At 44.1% G+C, this 19,522-nt stretch overlaps 1 protein-coding gene across 8 annotated transcripts in view; it reads left to right on the top strand.

Annotated features, from left to right (window-relative positions):
• Positions 1–3,093: 3,093 nt before the first annotated feature.
• LOC125895410 (ephrin type-B receptor 3-like) overlaps positions 3,094–19,522 on the top strand; it is a 61,864-nt gene continuing 45,435 nt past the window's right edge. For all 8 annotated transcript variants that reach the window (XM_049587201.1, XM_049587198.1, XM_049587204.1 and 5 more), the window contains exon 1: positions 3,094–3,890. In XM_049587201.1, coding sequence (XP_049443158.1) covers positions 3,827–3,890 — 64 coding nt within the window. In that variant the 5' untranslated portion in view covers positions 3,094–3,826. The remainder of the gene's footprint in view (positions 3,891–19,522) is intronic.

Below are 19,522 nucleotides of genomic sequence, written 5' to 3'. Positions count from 1 at the left end.
TTTTACACTTAAACTAAAACTGTAACATCTCCTGAATATGATGTTTTTATAATTACCAATACATTTGCAGTAACAGCCTGTATACACGACCAACAGCACACCCAGCACTGTTGTCACAATTACAGTAAATATCAGGTACAGTACAGTAAATTGTAAAGTCTACACCAACATCAAATAACTGTTGATAATATTACAGATAAAATGACAGAGTACAGTCTCTAGCAGTGTGTTATCCTACATGCCGGGCTGCTATGTCATCAAGCAACAGGAATACTAATGCCAGCTCACCAACAGTTGTTGACAGGACATGTCGCAGATGAGACATCCATGCTACCAGCGCAGGTTATTGTTTCATTTTCTTTCTTTTCAAGCACTGCTTTGGTTGATTTCAGCCTCTTAGCTGATCTCTAGTCACAATATATACAATACAATAATCTTTATAGTTATTTTAAAAGATAAATATTACATTATGTTAACATAAAAGAAGTTTTTCACACAAGAGGGAACACAAAGTGAAAACATCCCTTTGACAAGTTGGCTTGTAACACTCAGCTGGAAAAAAAAAAAAAAAAACTTTGTTTCTCATTCACATCTCGAGTCCAGCCTTTTCTTTGAAATGTTCCTCTCTGGTCTCCAAATCCAGTCCTGAACAAACAAACCAAAAAAAAAAAAAAAAAAAAAAAAAAAAAAGATTTAGAGCTCCTCTACAAGTGCTGGAACATTTCAGCCAAGTGTATCCTCACACTGAAAGCAGAATTACAGCACATCAACAGCTCTTTAAAATTTCTGTTTTAATTACCCTGCGATATTCTGACAATTAAAATCCATACGGGGGTTGCATTCTCACTTTAGAAAATGACAGTCTGTTTTTGATCAGTGAAATCAAAGTGCTAAAAATATTTCCTCCTAATGAAAGCGTCTGCACTTTCACATATAAACTATCTTAAAAAGAAAAAAGTTTTAGAATTATTCTGAAAGATGTAATTAAAGAGATAAAGTGGGAGTTGTTTGCTGATGACAACAACTTTTCTGATCACTGTAATCCTAAAAGTAAAATGACACAAATTAGCCAAATGGCACAAGATTATCTTTTTAAACTATTTATCAGCAGCCATCTCTGCCACGGTGGCAAAACACAGCCATAAAACCTAAAGACACACCACAGAGCACATGGTCCCATCTGTCTGCTTGCACCTCTCAGGAAATGGCATCCAATCACCTTTCAACTTTACACTAACAGACCAGTCATTTGGCTTCACTCTGACATTTCACAGGTCTCGCTTCCTCATAACACACCTCACACATTTCTTTATATGTGTGTGTGCAGAGCAGGCGATAAATTCCACTGTATCAACATAATTGTTATTCTACGCATGCAGAATAAAGTTGGAGCAGCTTGATGGTAGTCCTTACATTAACTTTAATACTAATAAGTGTACGTGAGGAGTGATGCTCGGCTCTCTGCTTCTTTCTTATCTTCAAATACAGCAGCATTAATATTTAACATGATTAATAATGTAGCTGACTCCGGCTATTTAGTGTTAATACTGACTGTGCCAAGTTCAGCCTCTTAGCACTGCTGTCAGCCCTGGCTCTGTTATATACTGTGTGTCTGACTTCATTAAATGTATCAGCTGGTTATTAAAATTAAACAAATTTGGCGACCTATTACTCAGCATAAAAGTAAGTGTCAATAGTATTGAAATATTTACTATGAGCCAAGTTGTGCCTGTAACCTGTGTGCTGACAGCCCCACTGAGCACTGGGTTTTATTTGAGTGTGTGTCCGTGCGTTAAAGCCCCATCATGACCCCTTAAACTTTACAAATGCGCACGAAGCAACAGTATATTTTTCTGTAAATAAAAAGTGACTTATGTAAATTCTTCAACTGTGTTTACAGCTGTTTTGAGAGCACGCCGAACTTACTGGTACAATAAAAGGAGTGTAAAGGCAGAGAGATTGAGGAGAAAGGCTGTAAAACCCCTGGTCGTGACCGATACCCCCTTTCTTCTTACCCAAGGAGGAGGAAAAGTAAATTGTAGGTCTTTAATCCTGCAGGAAAAAAAGAGAAAACACTGCCTTTGCTCCCTTTTGGTCCTAGCAGTTAAGTTAAATGTCTCACTGTATTATAAATACAAACGATCGATTTAAATAAGTGAGCAGTTAAATGTTCCGCGGCGCGTCCAGGAAAGTTTTTTTTTCCAGCTTTGTTGTAAATTGAACAGCAAACTCCGCAGCCACGGGAAACTTTAATGCTTCTCATGAGCACATTTTAGCAGCTTTAGTCTTACATTGCATATATTATTCACTTATATAATTTCTGGAAACGAACTCTGCAGTGTGAGCGCACTGGATGTGATGATGTCACTGTCATACTCACAGAAAGCTCCACAACAGGCGAGGTGCGCGTTAAATTTGGGGTGTCCAGAGTGTCCACTGATGGTCTTTGTTTCGAAATGCGTTAATATCTTGATGTCAGGCGGTTGAAGAGAAAATATTTTAATTAAAAAAGGCACAAAAAAACTCAGCAGAAACTTCCTCTCTGCTTTGCATCGAGACGGAGCGACCCGCAGGGAGGCGCTGTGCGTCCATGTCTGCACAAGGGCTGGGAGTCCCAGGAAAGGAAAGGCAGAGTGACACGCTGCATATATGCATAAAAAATAACTGATACGATTAAAAAAACGACAAACTTGACAATCACGCCTTTAATTTAGGCTTGCATATCCTTAAAAGAAAACATGCAAGTGAAGACATGATGCGCAAAGTGTGCCAAAATATCCAGTTATTGTATTTCCCCTCACAGAAATGTTTTAAATCAAGTGTCTGGAGGAGAAGACAGTCTGGTTTGCTTGTCTTAATTGTGTGGACACAAAGGAGACCGCTCTGGGATGAAGAAAAAAATGTTCTGAATGCACCCTTGTTTTAAGCAGACAGGGATTTTATTTTGATAATAAATGTGAGACTAAATGATTGTCAAGGTAGACATTTTTTTCAATGCAGCTGCTTCAGCCTTAACCCCACCTCCTCCTCCTCCTCCTGGTGCCCCCCTCGCTCTGTCTTTCTCTCCCTCCCCACTCCGCCGTTATTCCTCCACAGCCGTGTGTGCTTCATTCCAGTGCACAAGCCGAGCGAAGCGGACGGTCCACACACACACACGCGCACACACACACAGCAACCAAAGCTGATAAATTCGCTCAGGGAATAAATATCTACAAACCGGCGCGGCTGTTTCTTCTTCACAGGAATACCACTTGATCGTGGACGCATGTGAGCGTGCACATGCCAGGCTTGGGACTGTAACACCATGGCTCTGACACAAGTGCGACTATCTCTGCCTCTGCTGCTCTGACCGCAGAGAAAGTCTTTTGGATCTCCTCGCGCAGGCTGTTATTTCTGTTTTTTTGTTTTTTTAATTTTCTCTTTTCATTGACTATCAACGAGATATTGCTGGAAATATTCTCCGGATGGTGACCGCGGACTGGACTACCTGTTTTCAGCTGATTCGCCCAATGCGAGGGGAAAGGACTGGAAGACTTGCGCCCGCTGCCTTTTCTCTGGTTTAACAAGGCACGTTGGGGGGATCACTGAAAATCGTCAAGGGCTGCTATTTCCACACGTTTTACGCAAAGGGTGTTATTTCTTCCCAACACTCGCACTGACGTGTTTTGGTGAATGGGGGTAACTCTGGTCCTGGAGGCTTGACACAGCTGGGACTGGGACAGGGACTGGGACGGGACTGGGTGCGTGGAGCGTCGGATCACCCAGGATTGTGTTCCCTCCTCTCTTTCTCTCGTGGGTCTATTTACATGTCCGACCTGACTGCTTTATGACAATGGATTACTTTCTGCTTTTATGCAGCCTCTTGCTGCCCGTGGTGTCCAGCGTTGAAGGTAAGAAATTTCATCTTTCTGTTGGTGTTGCGTTGCAGGATGCCTAAAGCGTATTTTTCCTCCATATCAAGTGAGCCAGCACCCATGCCTCTCTCAAAGGCTGGGCACCGCAGCGGGTGAGGCTCCTGTATCCCCCCCAAAATTCTTCATTCTCTACCACCCCTGAATTGAAACCAACGTTTTTTTATTTCAAGGTAGCCATCTGGCTTGTTTTAAGGGATCACTGATGGCATTATTGGCTTTACGCAGCCGAGCGCATGTGGCAAGTGCAGGTTTCAATACACAATTGTAATGCGCGTCAACGAAAGCTCATGCATTTGAATGGTAGTTGTGTATTCTTTTTCTTGTGTGTGTGTGTGTGTGTGACACCAGCTAGTGCCGGCTGCTGGCGCTTTCTCCTTCACTTAAAGGAAATTAGCTCCACACTGTATCTCATCGGGGAGTCGCGGCTCCAAGCCCCGCCAGACACTTTCCCTCAGGTCGGCTGCGTGTATTTAAGGGCTGCATGAGTGTGTGGCCTTTTGACATGCGGACTATCAGTTTGAGGGCAAAGTGCACACTCAAAAAAACGATAATAATCTATTGTTGCTCATTTCATTACAAAAAAGCTCTTATATATTTATTTTTATCCCAAAATCGCTTTGAAGCGCAAAACGCCATTTAGCAAATATTCAAATTAACTGTCACTCATCTATTTATATATTAATTTTTCCTTTAGTTAATAGCTTTTCTCAAAGTGCCATCGATTGATCATTTACAGTTATATTTATGACAGCTGCCTCCAGTAACAAAGCTATTTGTTTTAGCTGAGTGTTGATGTTTGCCGTGCGTAAAAATCGATGGGAAATTCTAGCTGTCTCCTTTTCCCCCCCAGCGAGGCAGTGTCCCACTCCTCTATCATTCCTTCCCTACATTATGAAGTCTCTCACTCTGCTCTGACTGGGGAAATACGAATAAGGAGCAGTGGAAATAAGGTTGAAAGGGGCCTAAAGCTTGAACTGTGAATGCTGGAGCCCAGGCAAGGCTCCCGGTTGGCTTGTGATACCAGTAGGAAAGTAGGACAGTGGGCCACTGGCTCAGTGAACGCCTTTCTCTCTCTGCTTGTTTCTCGACCTGTCCGCACAATGTCTTAAGAGTTTCTTGGCTTTTTTGTGCGTAAAACAAGTGAAATAAAGGGTAGAATATTTTTCAAGGCGGCTTCTACTTTGCTAGGCAATTTTCTACTTGACAGTAAACGGGAATATCTGCTGTATATACGATGAATAGGCTGCCTTGATGCAGTAGGTGCATATGGGCTGACAGTATAAAGCACTGAATGGAAACGTTAATTAATTTCACTCCAAGTCGTGTTGCTTTTTCACCAACCACAAAGCAGGTTTAATTAAAACGTAGCTTATGTTTGCGCACTGTGATTCAACTCCATTTCTCAACTCACTTTCCAGTGTCTTGACCCTAATTTGGGGGAAACATCCGTAGGCCTGTTACAGTCGGTGCTGAGAAAAAAAAGCTCACACGCTGCTTCTTGAACTCTTCATGAAATCGTCTGACTTAAAATTGCTTTTCACACAACTGTTCCCCCCCTGCCAGCAGGCGTAAAGACTACACCAGTACCCATGGGTGAAAATAGTGTATCTGATAAGGTTTGTTGTTTTATTGCTGTCTCTAAATAACAGAGGCGACCGAGGTAGAGCTGTGATAAGAGTCACAAAACAGAAATGACTTGCCGCTTAAATATCCAACATCAGAACTACTACTCAAACTTAGATGTAGTTTGATGTTGTTGGATAAAGTATTAATAACAGCCCCACTCTGTGGATGGATGGCTTGCATTCACAGCAACTTCCCCTGAATAAAATTATCTTTAAAATGCAGTTCTTTATTTTGCTTGGGACCCCCTGGACCCGTCTCAGTGACCCCTGTAGGTCACCGGACCCCATTTGGGACCCACTGACTTAAAACACATGGCTTGAATGGATGGGTTGTGTATAAGTAAGGGGCTCCAGAGGTGGATACAGACACAGAGAGATGTAGAGAGGTGTTTTCCTTGACAATAGTAGCGAGCTGGTTGCGCACGGAGCTTGAAGTTGGTGTATTTCGTTAGAACAATCTATACTCTCCATAAGTGATGCCATAAATTGTGCCTCACTGACCTGGCTGGGGGTTTACAAAAGCTTTTAATACAGCCTGGTGATTTATGCCCGCTGCTGGGGCTTCTTTCTGGCATATCTGGGTTTATGGGAGAAACAAGCGGCCTGGTGGGGAAGTTTCCCCCGGACCTACCGTGCGTCTCTCCGGGTCCCCGGGTCACACAGCCCCGGGGAAATACTCCTAATGAATTCGTGTTTTCTTTTCCTTTTTTCCCCCTCTCTCCTTTTTCCATTTTTTGTGTTCTTTCTTTGGCCACATCCGTCCCTCAAATTGACATGTAAGGGTCAAACCCAGCGCTTTCAGTCTTGTAAATTTAGTTTGGTTTTAATTATTTAATTATAGGCCTGTAACACGCAGGGTTAGGGTCGTGTCCGAGTTCCCAGTGGCTGCAAACACGAAGCAATAATCTGAATCTGTTCATACAGTTTGTCTTTTTTATAAGTGATTGGGTGTGTTTATGTGGCTCAAATGAGGCCCATAAAAGAATAAGCGGAAGGATTTGGTTTTCCTGTCATCAGGATTGTTTTGTGGCTCTGTTCTAAAATAATTAAATATGTAGCTCATGTCTTATTTAATTTGATGGAGTAGTTTATTTATTCATTTTTCACTTCGGATATTCAAATGAGTTAATTATCTGAAGTTCTCTTTTAGTTATTTTCTTCAATATGCTTTTGCCCTCATAAGAAGTAGATCGTTGTGTTGCTTGCGGGGTCAGACTAGTCAGGGGCCTCAGTGGGTGCACGCAAGGCCTTGGCTTTTGAACCGCTGCTATCAGTGTGCTAAGGAGACAAATTGCGTTGATGACAGTCCTCTGTTGCGCACAGGCGCTGTGGTTACTCCTCGGTGTAAATTACTTGTGATGGAGGGAGGAAGAACATAAAAAAGGGCAGGAAAACAGGCACCGTAATGATATACAGGTCAGCAGCCACTTCGATGCTGTTTGTCTGTGTTTATTGTTTTTGCGCATCCCTGTTGTGTGACTTCCTGGTGTTTATATGATGCTGACAGAAGATGTATGACTGTTTCTTTTCTGGAGTCAACAGCGTGTGAGCATTAGAGGGAGTTTCAGGTGAAGAAACTTTTCGGTGCCACAGCTGAGCAGGCTTGTGTTCAGTAGGGAAAAGTTTTGTGCGTATTTTGTTAGGGAAAAAACGCCAACCCGTTTTGCTTGCACTTTATCCCACAACCCAAATCCCTTACGGTGATTTCCAGTTGAACAGCTCTCACCTGGAATACTTCTCTGTCTAAACGAAGACAAATGGGCTTTTATGGCCGCAGCTCAGGGTTCCCCTCTCTCTCCCTCCGTGGCTTTTTTTTTTTTTAAATTCTATTTACGGCGGTGCATTTCGTGGAGCGATTACGCACAAGCAGGACCTTTGAAGCGCACATGTTTATGTTTTTATGTGGGTGAGATCACACCTCCACAGGAGCTTTCCTGTGCCTGTTTGCAGTTGGCACTTTTCTCATCTAACTCTCTCCCCTGCTCTGTCTTCAGCAGAGGAGGTCCCCTCGCCATTATCCTGATTTCATTTTTAATATGACCAGACACTGGCAGTGAGGCAAATCCTAAAATGTGAGCGAGGGAGGTTTGTAAATTATTATTTCAAGTTAGAGATCAAGCAAAAAAATAACCTTACAATATGTTAATGTAGGCATACAAATAGAGAATTTCACTACAGGGCGCAGAGGGGAGTTTCCACCAAAGGAGAACAACGTGCGTAAACTACATTTAAGCAAATAAAATCATGCGTAAACTTTAACTTTAGTGAAGTGATTTTACATTATTTCACTAATGTGATTAAACTGACGTGTTTTTCACCCCTTTGACTCCCAGAAAAATAATCAGTGTGCCAAATTGTTTGATTTTTGTCCCCTTTCATATTAATAAAAAGTACAAATTCAAGTTTGGGCCTTTAAAGGAGTTTGGAACTGCAGCCTCTTGCTAAAACTCAGTTAGCGTGAACGGTAAAGGGAGTAATGGGGCCATTTTGTCCGGCACACTTTGCTGTCCGAAGGCCCTTCATGCTGCAGGATTTATGGCATCAGTCATGTGTGGCCTGCGAGCAGGCTGCCATGTTAAACTTTATACTCCAGGAGCTCCTCCACGTTACATTCACAGGCAAATTGCTGAACAAATGTATTTAGGGTCACAATTGAAGTGACAAAGAGAAGTGTTAGTGGCTATCACTCACTCACACACACACACACACACACACACACACACACACACACAGTATTCAAAGGGCCGAGTGGAAACATGCTGAAGAGGCGTGAAAGTAAATTTGCAAAATAAAAGCAAAGTCATTGTGGCAATTTTACTAATGAATCATTGTCGAGGGCGACGTGGAGGTCATCTATCTATCGATCTATCTATCTATCTATCTATCTATTAATTTCTTTGAAATATATATATACAAATATTCGGCTTATCAAACAGAGCCACATGAGAAATACAAGAAAATACTGCAGCTACAGAGATGCAAATAGTCGACCAAAAGCATGCACACACACACACACACACACACACACACACACACACACACACACACACACACACACACACACACACACACACACACACACACATACACAACACACAGTGTTCAAAGTGTCAATTGATGCGGTTTTATTGATCGAGCGAATCAGCGCTGCTCAGCCTTTTAAAACCGCACAATCAGGTTTGATGCGGGAGACTGGCTCGCTGTCTTCCTGCTAGAAACCAATTACCAATTCATAAGGGATATTTATCAATGCGTCCTGAATCAATTGGCTGGGTGAAGGATGAGTTCGCTGCTCGTGCAATAGTAACTAATGCACATTGGCCACAAATGGTTCCCAAATAATAATAAGAACAATAAAAATAAAAATAAAAACAAAAACACTACTACTACTACTACTACTACTAATAATAATAATGATGATGATGATAATAAAAAATATTATTGTTATTATTATACACACTATTATTATAATTATTATGATTATTATATCCTGTAAGACAGAATTTAAACTTGCAAAAATAAATAATAATTAGACACAAATTGCCCCAAACTATTAAGCTGTTTTATTACCCAGGGAATTATAAATAACTTGAAACAAATATGATATGAATAAAAGTGCTCCACTGTATTATTATTATTATTATTATTATTAATTATTATTTTATTTTTTTATTGTTATTAGTGAACTCAGTCTGACAATGATTTTAAAAAAAGTGTCTTATCATGTTGTTTGCATTTCCAACCTGTAATTCCCAATCTTGGTGCATTAAAATTTTTAATACTTGCTTTATGGTAACAAATTGGCCCAGCAGTGCAGATCCATGTCCACATTCACAGAAAACAATAAATAAATAAAATAAACCATGTAGACATTGTGCATCACCTTCAGCAGTATCCTGGTGTATTGACCTCGACAGGGAACACAGTCACTCGGTAGGTCATATGCTAGGCAGCGGCCATGTTGAACAGATGTACAGTGACTTAGGTTCAGATTGGCGTAAGGCGCTCAGGAAGAAGGGGGGAGTGCACGGATGACGACATGTTGGGGAGCTGGGGTGGGATGGTACTGGAGGGAGAGGGGGAGAAGCTGTGAGGTGGTGGTGGTGGTGGTGGTGGTGGTGGTGGTTGGGATATATGGGGCAGAGTTGGATCAGAGACCCAGAGAGCAGCAGAGTTGACAGACTTTACAGATGCAACGGGCCTGCGGGAGCGCTCATGTGCACCAACTGATGGTTCACGGCTCATATGGCGGCGGGGAAAGATTCACCGAGCTGGAATTTCACATGTAGGCAAGCAACAGCCGTGTCAGGCCTGCTGGGGCCTTCACACACCAGGAAGTGGACGAAACAGGATGAATGGTGAAAATAAGGCAGCGGGGGTGACAATAGGGATGTGGTGAAGTCAGGATTTGAGTGTTTAGCAGTGAACTGTGGATTCTTTATTGGAGACGAGACAAAATATGACACTGGGGATGTCGTCAAGTCATGTCCTTTGTGCCGCATTTGTTAAGGGCTTCACAACAGGCTGCAAAACAGGATTGACAAAAACAGAAACTAGCAGCAAAATTATACTGTTAGAGAAACATGAGGCTACACATATTATTCTTACAGTAATACAATATGCTTTGTAGGTTGTTAGTGTTACTTTAGCGTGACCTTTACATGCCAATAAATCTTGTTCAGCTGACATATGTCAATGGCTATATATTTATGTGCAACAGCTCTAGGTCACAAGTGCTTGTACTCAAAACAGTTCATACAGTTATTCATATGACACTGTTGAGTGGCACTAATGTAGTTTATAACCGACACAATTAGCACAACAGATACTGTAGTTTACCGCAGTAACACAAACATAACCACACTAATATAGCTGTGTAGTGCTGAAATGAGTCCCGCCTTGGTGAAATTATAGTTGTAATTGCTTCACAGTTAAGTATTTGTGTTCATGAAACAAGCCTATGTCAGCTAAGGATATGCTAAAGATATTTTTTGGGCAATTTCCCAACCTGTATGTGCGCATGCAGCCCGTGTGTATGGCTGTTCTGTGCATGTTATTTGTGTGTGCAGTCCATCCTGGCATCCGACAGAGGGGCCTTGTGGGATGGCAGGTCTTTGACACCCACTGTCGAGAGCAAGCAGGGGAGGGCGAATGTGTCTGGGCCTGCTCGCTGCACAGACACACTGCTGGTGTCTGGAGTCAGCAGAGCAGAACAAGGGAGAGACACACACACACATACACAGACGCAGGGAGTGAAAGAGAGATTTTCACTAACAGGGAGAGCAAGATGGGTGGTACATCGAGGGGGTAGGAGTGTGTGTGTGTGTTCGGGAGGTTACTGGGGTTGGAGATTGTTTGTGTACACATTGCTTGGCATAAAGTATGTCAGGCTATGCTAATGTGGACTGAAATGGAAATAAAGGCAGCATATAGAGATGGCGACACCATCCTCTGTCTGAGTCCTTGTCATTAACTAAGAGGTTCAGCTTAAACCTTCATTTAAAACCATTTGCGTAAAGGTTTCCAACCTTATCTCAATCCTTCCTAAACCATTTAAACTCAATGTCTTATTCAGAACCTGTTCATTTTTTGTCATGGGAAAGCCCGGCATATGAAAGTTTTATAGTGTGTGTGCATGTGCGGATGTCTGAGGGGTGTTTCACATTGCTGAGCTGACTAAGACAGGGATGTTCCCCCTCTTTGGTCCTTACTGAACGATATTAATGGCTTTCAAAATACTGGTGAAATGTTTGACATAATATTAATGGCCATCAGAGTTGGCGTTTTATAGGCGCTGTCTGCACCGGATGTCCATAAAGTGCAGCTGAAATTACCATGTGTCAAAATGTCCAGATTATAAAGTGAGTTAGGACCCGCTGTGCTTTCCACCCACTCTCAGCCCACGTCCTGTGACCCCTATCCATAGGTCGGGGGGGGGGGTTGGTTTGTGTGGATGAATTTGGAGGGGGGCTTGCTCCCCAAGGCTACTCTTGTTCCTTCGCAACAATAGCTGTTCTAACACAATCAAGCTCCAGGGGTTATCCTTTTCCAGTGGCGAATAAAAATACACTGAAAGAGGATGTGTGTATATTTAGAGGGACCGACTGTGCAACTTTCCACGGCTCGTTGACACATATAAACATTCACACAAACACACCAGGTCAAAAGCGCAGTCAGACTGGGTCAGAGGTGCGCGCTTGACTTCTTTTTGTCAGCGTGGCCGGCTTACAGATCAGGGTAGTTGTGCTCTTTGCATGTAGGACCTGGGGCACTTGGGAGAGATGACTAGGGGCCTACGTGGATATTTGGCAGCCATTACGCCGCTCGTCACTCAGCGAGCGTAGACGAAGCAGGGATATTCAAAGGAACACAGGGTGGAGTTTTGGGGAGTAGACTTCAGGGCCTCCTCCCACCATTTCTTTACGAGCTACAGTCTCTTGTAACAAATTTTGCCGCTGGAGCAGAAAGAGATCTTTGATATTCGTCTTTAAAAAATAGCCGGTTACATCTGTCTGGTGAGTGGACGCCGCTGTAAAACAGTGTGCCTTGAGGTGGGAGAAAGACCACATCACCTGGTTTCAGCCTGTGCCGGTCTTGTTAAATACAAGACGAAAAAAAGGAAGATGAAGGAAATGTGGAGAGAGTTTTTCTTTGTTGGGTTTAACCATAGCTGGATGGTTGGTAGTGGGACGTTTACCTTCAGGCCTTGTTCCCTTCAAGAGTGGGAAAACAGCTTTTGTTAATTTTCAAACAGCACAGTGTGATGATAGGGAAAGCTTCAAGGGAAAAGCTGAATTCAAGAATGACGTCAAATGTGTGTTATTAACCATAATGCACGTGTTCTCGCACATGCACTATGGTTAACAAGCGTATTCAAACAGTGTGGATTTTACTTGGTAAGGAGTGTGACTGTGACTGCTGGTGTGCAGTGTTGCAGCAGGCTGCTATTACACCTTATTCTGCCCCACTTCTCATCCTTGGTGTCAAAAACACTCGCCACCTGCACTTCATCTACACTTCAAAAGGCCCACAGGCAGGAGGAGGGCTCCCCACTTCTATTAAATATTTCTCCCTTCTCCCTTTTTGTCTTCTTGAGAACAGCAGCAGGTTTAACCAGACCCCTGCTCTCATATCAACAGTGCACCAAATTCACTCTGAACATCTCAAACCCACTCTCTCCTGCGCAGCTCCCATACGGCGAATCCAACACGTTTCAGCGGCGGCAGCACCAATCACACGTGACCTCCTGTCAAGATATTTACATAATCCCCATGGTTCCACGCTGCAGCCTCCTGAAGGCACTGCCAGCTGTGAGGAGCATTTATTTAACCTCAGCTCAAGTTGGAACAGAGTTTCAGTGACACAGTGACTTTACGTCGGAGTGAGTGGGATATTTAGAGGGCAATGAAATGAAGGTCAAAAACTGTCTGTTACTAAGGCGAGCATTTCACGGGGGCAATCTAGCAAATGTGGAGGTGTTGCTTTTGGTCTTTTGTTACTCAAATGGCCCTAACACCTGTCCATTTGGTGGAGCGGTAGATGGCAGAGGGCTATAAAGTGGTGCGTGTGTGAGGGTGACACAGATACACTCATAAAGTATGCTCTCAGCAGCAGACAGAGGAAGGGAAGGGAGGCCACCCTGTGGGTTTGCCATCAGCTTCAGTCAGTTCACAGAGATGTTGTTCCACTGTTACAAGACAGTCGGTTTTCCTTCAGACTTTCTTCCTTTTGATGGTAAGATGCAATCAACTGCAACTGAGTTTATTACACAACAAAGTTCTTTTTTTTTTACACAGGATTTTTCATAATGTCCCAAATATCTGGTCTTCCTTAAACACTGTACTCAACTGCAAAATTAACTGTGGATTAAAAAGTATAATTCATACATGCCATGCAGTTGCAAATATATATTCAGTGTGCACATGCGTGTGTAACACAGTGGTTGTTAGCTGTGATTTTAACAGGGATTTGACAACGAGTGCTGTGAAAGACTAATTGCAATGTGCCAGAAGAAAGCACCGGACAATACGGACTGACCCCCTCCCTCTGTGCCAAGTCAAGCCATAAACAGCTTCCCTTTCCCCTCTCACACCCTATGGAAATCCCTTCTGACCTCCCAACTCACACACACACTTAACACACATGAAGGGTGACAGTTGCTTAATCTCGCAGCCGTACACACACATGCACGCATTACCTCCGCCCAATACACATGCACACAAGCCGCTGCGAAATCTTCACCCACGCACACACACACCCGCTTCTTCCGGTCAGAGCCCACATCCACATCCACTCGGTCCTCTGCTAATGAATCAATCAGCTGGTTCCATTCATTTCATCGCTGTCAGACCCCATCGATCAGCCCCTTTCTCCCCCGTCCCAACAGAGCAGCAGGGGAGCTCAGAGATCGAGAGGAGAAGAAGGGGCTTGAAACATCCAGGCAGTTCAAAGACTCCTCATTTCTTATCCGCTTTGGTTCCCCAAAAATATGGCGTTTTGATGGTGTGTAGCAGTGTGTATGTATGTGTGTGAAATGAAAGAGAGAGGAGGGATTAAAAAAAAGATCAAGAAGGCAAGACGTCTTCTCCCAGAGTTTATACATGGCATCTGACCTTCCTTTTACCTTTGCGAGACTAGCGTCTAAGTACTGTGGATTCCTGCATCACGGGAAGGCTGGAGATAGCAGGTGGCGGATTTCAGCCAGGTGCAAGCTCGTTCGCTTCCAGGGATGCCCCTTCTTGGCCGTGAGGTGTGCACCGCCCCGCCCTGCTCTGGCGTTAGAGCCTCTAGCTTGGCTGGGTGAGCGATGTGTATGGTGGGTCCAACTCTCGCCATGCTCCGCTCCCCCGCCTGCTGAGTCAAAGTCAGAAAGGTTATCAGTTATTAAAGCCCCTCAAAGTTGGAGCCGTGTGTGTGTGAGGCCATGCAGAGTGAGAGAGAGGGAGGCGAGAGCGGGGTTTTTCATTTTCAAAAGCCACTTAGTTCTGTTTATTGGCTAGCCGGTTCATTTCAAAAGGTGTTGAGAGAAGCAGCCGCTCAGGCCAGAGGTTGCAGGGAGCCAAGGTCAATTATGTTTAGGTCAGGGGGGGGAAGGAGTGGAGGACAGGTAGGAGGTGGAAGTAGAGGACGAAGGAGTGTGAGGAGCAGAGGAACTGAGCAGCAGTAGGTTCTGAGATTGCGAGATCCATCTGAGCAGAGAAACTGTAATCTCCTGACTTGGACGTTAGCCACCGGCCAGGTTTCCACTTTCACACCATGCAGCTTCCTCCCAGATACAGGAATGTGCCTGTGAGGAGACGTCCATTGCCACCACCAGTACCTTTCACTACCTTCAGTCTCTGTATCTTGCTCACATATACACTGACACTGGTCCCCAGATGAAAGGTCTTGGCTTTGATGCAGTCTGGAAGGAATCTGCCAGCTTTTTTTTTTTTTTTTTTTTTTTTTAATGAATCTGACAAGCAAGCCAGTGCAGATCAATGAATACATTGTGCGACGATTTCAAGATGCAATCTCCGATAGTGTCAGAATGGTTGAGTCAATGGCAGATGGAACAAAATAATTAGAGTTGAACAAAAGGCAGAGGGAGTGAGTGAGTAAACACAAATCTAATATAAGCAGTTATTGCAAGCTCACCAATAGCTGAGCATTGTGGTTTTATTACCTGCTCACGGTTAAATGCCTGAGAAATTCAAAGCCTTGTTAAACTAGGTTATCAGTGGGAACAAAGCATGGTGTCACTTTTCAACATTTGGTTTCTTTTTATGGAGCGGCAGTGTTTACCTGTGGTTCACATGGTCATTGATTTATATGGACCAATATATTTTATTGCCATTTGATTAGAGGAAGTGTGAGGCTTTATAACTGCAGCACTGGTTAATCAGGTACCACCAACTCCAAGGTCCCTGTATACATTGTGCCAGCCAGACAGCTTGGCGCTCCGACCTGCCAAAGAGGAAGAACCGAAAGGTTCAAGGCTTTCCACCAAAAAAGGTGGGCATTAAGCAAAAATCCTCTGCAGACAAAGCCTCCCTTTATATGCTGTTTACCTTCCCTTTCTTCACCTCCCTGTCACTCTCATAGGCCTCGTCCCTTTCCCAGCCTTGCTCTCAGTCTATGATCTCTCCGCCCCCTCTCTTAACTGTCATTCTCGTTCTTTGTTCTTTCATCCCATCCTTTTTGTCCATCGTTCTGCCTTCTGCCCCTCTTCGGTTCCCTCCTCTGTGACTTCAGCTTATCACAGTTACAGTAGGTCCTAATTGCGGTATTATTTTCCTTTTCCCTGTTATCTCACGTCCCTGCGATATCAAACTCCCAACAGTGACAGTAAGCAGCTAGCAGACAGATGCTATTTACTGCTCAGCGACCCTTTGTTGTTGCCTACTACTTGATAAGGTCTCGACTGTCAAGAGGACTTCCCCTATTGTGCATGGAGAGAGGAAAGTCTGCAGTTGAAAGGCATTGCAAATGCACATCATCTCCCCTCATTCCACTGACCAAAATTGTTTCCTGTCATGACAGGTCTGACATGCACTTTTCTCTCAACACGTCGCCCTCGGCTTTTTCCAAAAAAACATGTTTCTTGCCTGTCAGATTGGACAATAAAAAAGATTAGCGCGAAGGGAACAGCAGAAAGGGAAGCGAGAGTGCCTCAGTGGGCTGTAACGCAATATGTTGCTTTAGGTGGCAGAGGGTGTCTAAGTGGGAGTCGTGTGAGGTGTCTGGGTTTTAAATACCTCAGCCAAACAGCTTAGAGTGTGAAAACAATCGCCAGAGACATGAAAGAGTGAGCGAGAACACACACAGGGGTCAGATAACCCCTGGGCAGATGGGGATGGTCAAGTGAGGAGAGGAGAAAGGTTGTGGGGGGGTTGCAGTGTTTATGCCACTAGTGTCAGGAATGGGATACAAAAGCATTACCCCCTGTGCCACTTTTGGCCTCTATAAATCCCCAGGGGTGCAGGAGCTAAAACGGCGGTGATGATTAGAGATTCAATTTGGCTTGCCATCAATCAATGCCACCAAGATCGACAGGATCGCTGCCGATTGCCCACCCTTGCAACCAGATTGGGTTTGTGCCTCTTGGGATTCACGCCCTTTTTTCACGCTTTGTTAATTAAGCGACCAAGCTGCCCCTGCACTTACTTATTTATGAATCTTGGCTTCGACCGGTACTGGAGACCACTTGGTCTCCCCTAATTAGTCCCTCACTAATGGCCCTGCTTCCAGACAATCCATACAGTCTCAATCTAGACCGCCGACCCCCATTCTGTTGGTGCACACACAGAACCGTAACACCCATATGACCTTGAAGTTACACAACCCCACGTTGTCTAGTGTTGTGTTTCTGAGGCACTGGATAAAGTGCCCCACATGGGATAATGAGGCAACACTTAAAAAAAATCAATTTCCATCTCCGTCTGTCTAAGTAATTTCTCACCTGTTCATTAACCCAAGAATAGAGCAGCCCGGATGCGTTGAGCCTCGACAGTCATTAGATATGGAAGAGAACCTGAAGGAATAGAATGGGAGGCTTCATGTTGGTGAAATATTAACACTCTCCCAGAGCAGCGAGGGCTTTGCAGTTTTAACTCCGCCATGATTTATTGATATGTGTATCTTATTTTAAACCAGGGCTTGTTGCAAGGAAAAACAACAGATGTACACTGCTGACTTCACATCACCTTTCTGAATGAAGTATGCCAGTAGCATGACATCATAACTGCAATGCCAGTCTTATAATTACTGTAACTACCAATCAGTCCCTGCAAACACCCTGCCCGAAAGCCTTTTTCCCTTCCTTTCAATGAAGTCACTGTTCAGGGTCAGTAAGCCCATCCGCTGTGGCCTTGTGTGGTGCGGTTTGAATCCCATAAACACCGGTCCCAAGTCAGATTTACTGGCCATCAGCCCTGGAGATTCATTTGTATTCTACCCACTCCTACCCGCTGGTTCAGGGTCAGGGCGATGACTAATCAGGTCAGTGCTGATCCACACCCTGCGGTCGGAGCAGCACCAACCCCACCTAGCTCACTTGGACCACCAAGAGGTCTGGCTGGTGTATTTGCATGTGTGTCGAAGGTAGATGGAACACATATGAGCTGCATGGAAACATTCTGATATTTCTGGTGCATCTCATTTCCTGTGTCCCCTGTTGGGGAGAAAAACAAACTTGCACCTCGTTGTTGTTCATTCCCTTCAGATTGTATCGCCACAGGCCACAACAGAAGTGAACCCAGCTGAACACTTGTGCTAATGGGTGAGCTTAGGCATAAACATTGGGGTTGTTATTTTTTAACTAGCGAAGTTCGCCAGAGGCTGTGTTATAAGGATCACAATAAGGCAGGTGGGTAGGTGAGGAAACTTCTGGGCAAGTTATAAAAAAGTTAACTATTACTTCTCTTGGCCAACTCTGGTGACAAAACAAGAACCCTCTTATTTCTGTTTACTTGAAATCACACACAGATGGATACTTGTGCATGTATGTTAAAAAAAAACCTGCCACTCTCCTGATTATAGCTCCCCAAACACTGTTGTCTTGCCTTCATTTCTCTGTGGCACAAATGATCCCATCAGTCTCTCTGGTAGTCAAATTAACCACATAACATTATTTCAGAACAGAGTAGGCTGTCAAAGCAGCAAAGGTCAATGTATAGACTATTGACTGTCCCTATAACCTGACCTTTTTAACCAATGACCCCACAAATGTATGAACTAAATCCCTGTCCTTTTGTTCTACTTACCACCTTCCTCCTCTGTTATATAAATATTATTTTCCTTGTCCTCCCGAGCCGCCAGACACCACATTTGGTTTTCTAGGGTGTCTGGCACATCACAATACTCATGCACACACAGACACACACAGACACAGCTGCTGGTGCCTACCGGTGATAATGTGGCACCTCTATAATACTTCTGTGGTCCTGTTGAAATTCCCAGATGACCTTCTGTGTCCTTGCACACACTCACACACACACAGATGTCCAATCAAGAAGGAAATCCATGTTTTAGATACAGGAGAATGTGTGTGTGCGTGTGCGTATATATGTGCGCAAACGTGTGTCAGCACATAAATCAATGGGTGCCTGGCGGCCTTGTGGCTAGAGCTACTGTGTGTGTGTGTGTGTGTGTGTGTAGGTTGTGGTGGTGTGGGGTACTGGTGACACCCCGCTCCCTCCTAACTGCCAGCTTTAGTTACACATCAATGAAGGGTGAATAATACATTATCTAGGGTAGCCTATATTTCTCCTACATATCCCAGGAGAAAGACAGAGGAATCGGGAGACAGACAGGTGGCAAAAGGAGAAATATCTACTCTGTATATCTTCCATAGGAAAAAAAAAACAAGCTTCAGATGTAAAAATATTTAACCTAGAGCTCCCCCCCACCCAATCTCATTTGCCATCCACATCATTCAGCCAAACCATGAAACTTCAACCAACCTCTCTTCCTGTTTAGATAGTGTCCCTCTCCTCCTCCCTTGCACTGATGTACGACCAGCCTCCGTCTCTTAGATTTATGCTGCTGTTTAGGTGCTTTAAGGACAACAGGACACCTTCAGATGAAAGAGGAGTGGAAGCATAAACTCTAGGCCAGTCAGCTGGCGTGGCTTTAGTGGACTTGCTGGAGTGTGTGAGGGTCCTTGAGCATGGATCGGCGATGCAAGTGGTTTTGTAATCATGGCGCGATTATTTAGACATCCATCTTGCTACGAGCGTGACAGGGTGAGTTTCTGTTTGTGTATGTGTGGTACAGAAAGATAGAAAGCTCATTTTGTCTGCGTCTGTGTCGGCCTGTGCTGTGTGTGCATGTGTGTGTGAAGCCTCGGCATTTTGGGACTTGCGTCCTTGCCAGTCTGTCTGTTTCTGTGCAGGTGTGTGTGCATATATGTGTGGCCATGTGTGCGTGGTACTAACCGCTGTATGATTTATTCCCTCTTTCTCTGGTGTTGCTGTCTGGGGCCCTCTGTGTGTCATGCCAATG

Source organism: Epinephelus fuscoguttatus, linkage group LG10 (assembly GCF_011397635.1).
Source record: "Epinephelus fuscoguttatus linkage group LG10, E.fuscoguttatus.final_Chr_v1".
Taxonomy (NCBI): domain Eukaryota; kingdom Metazoa; phylum Chordata; class Actinopteri; order Perciformes; family Serranidae; genus Epinephelus; species Epinephelus fuscoguttatus.
This window is presented reverse-complemented; position numbering and strand designations above follow the sequence as displayed.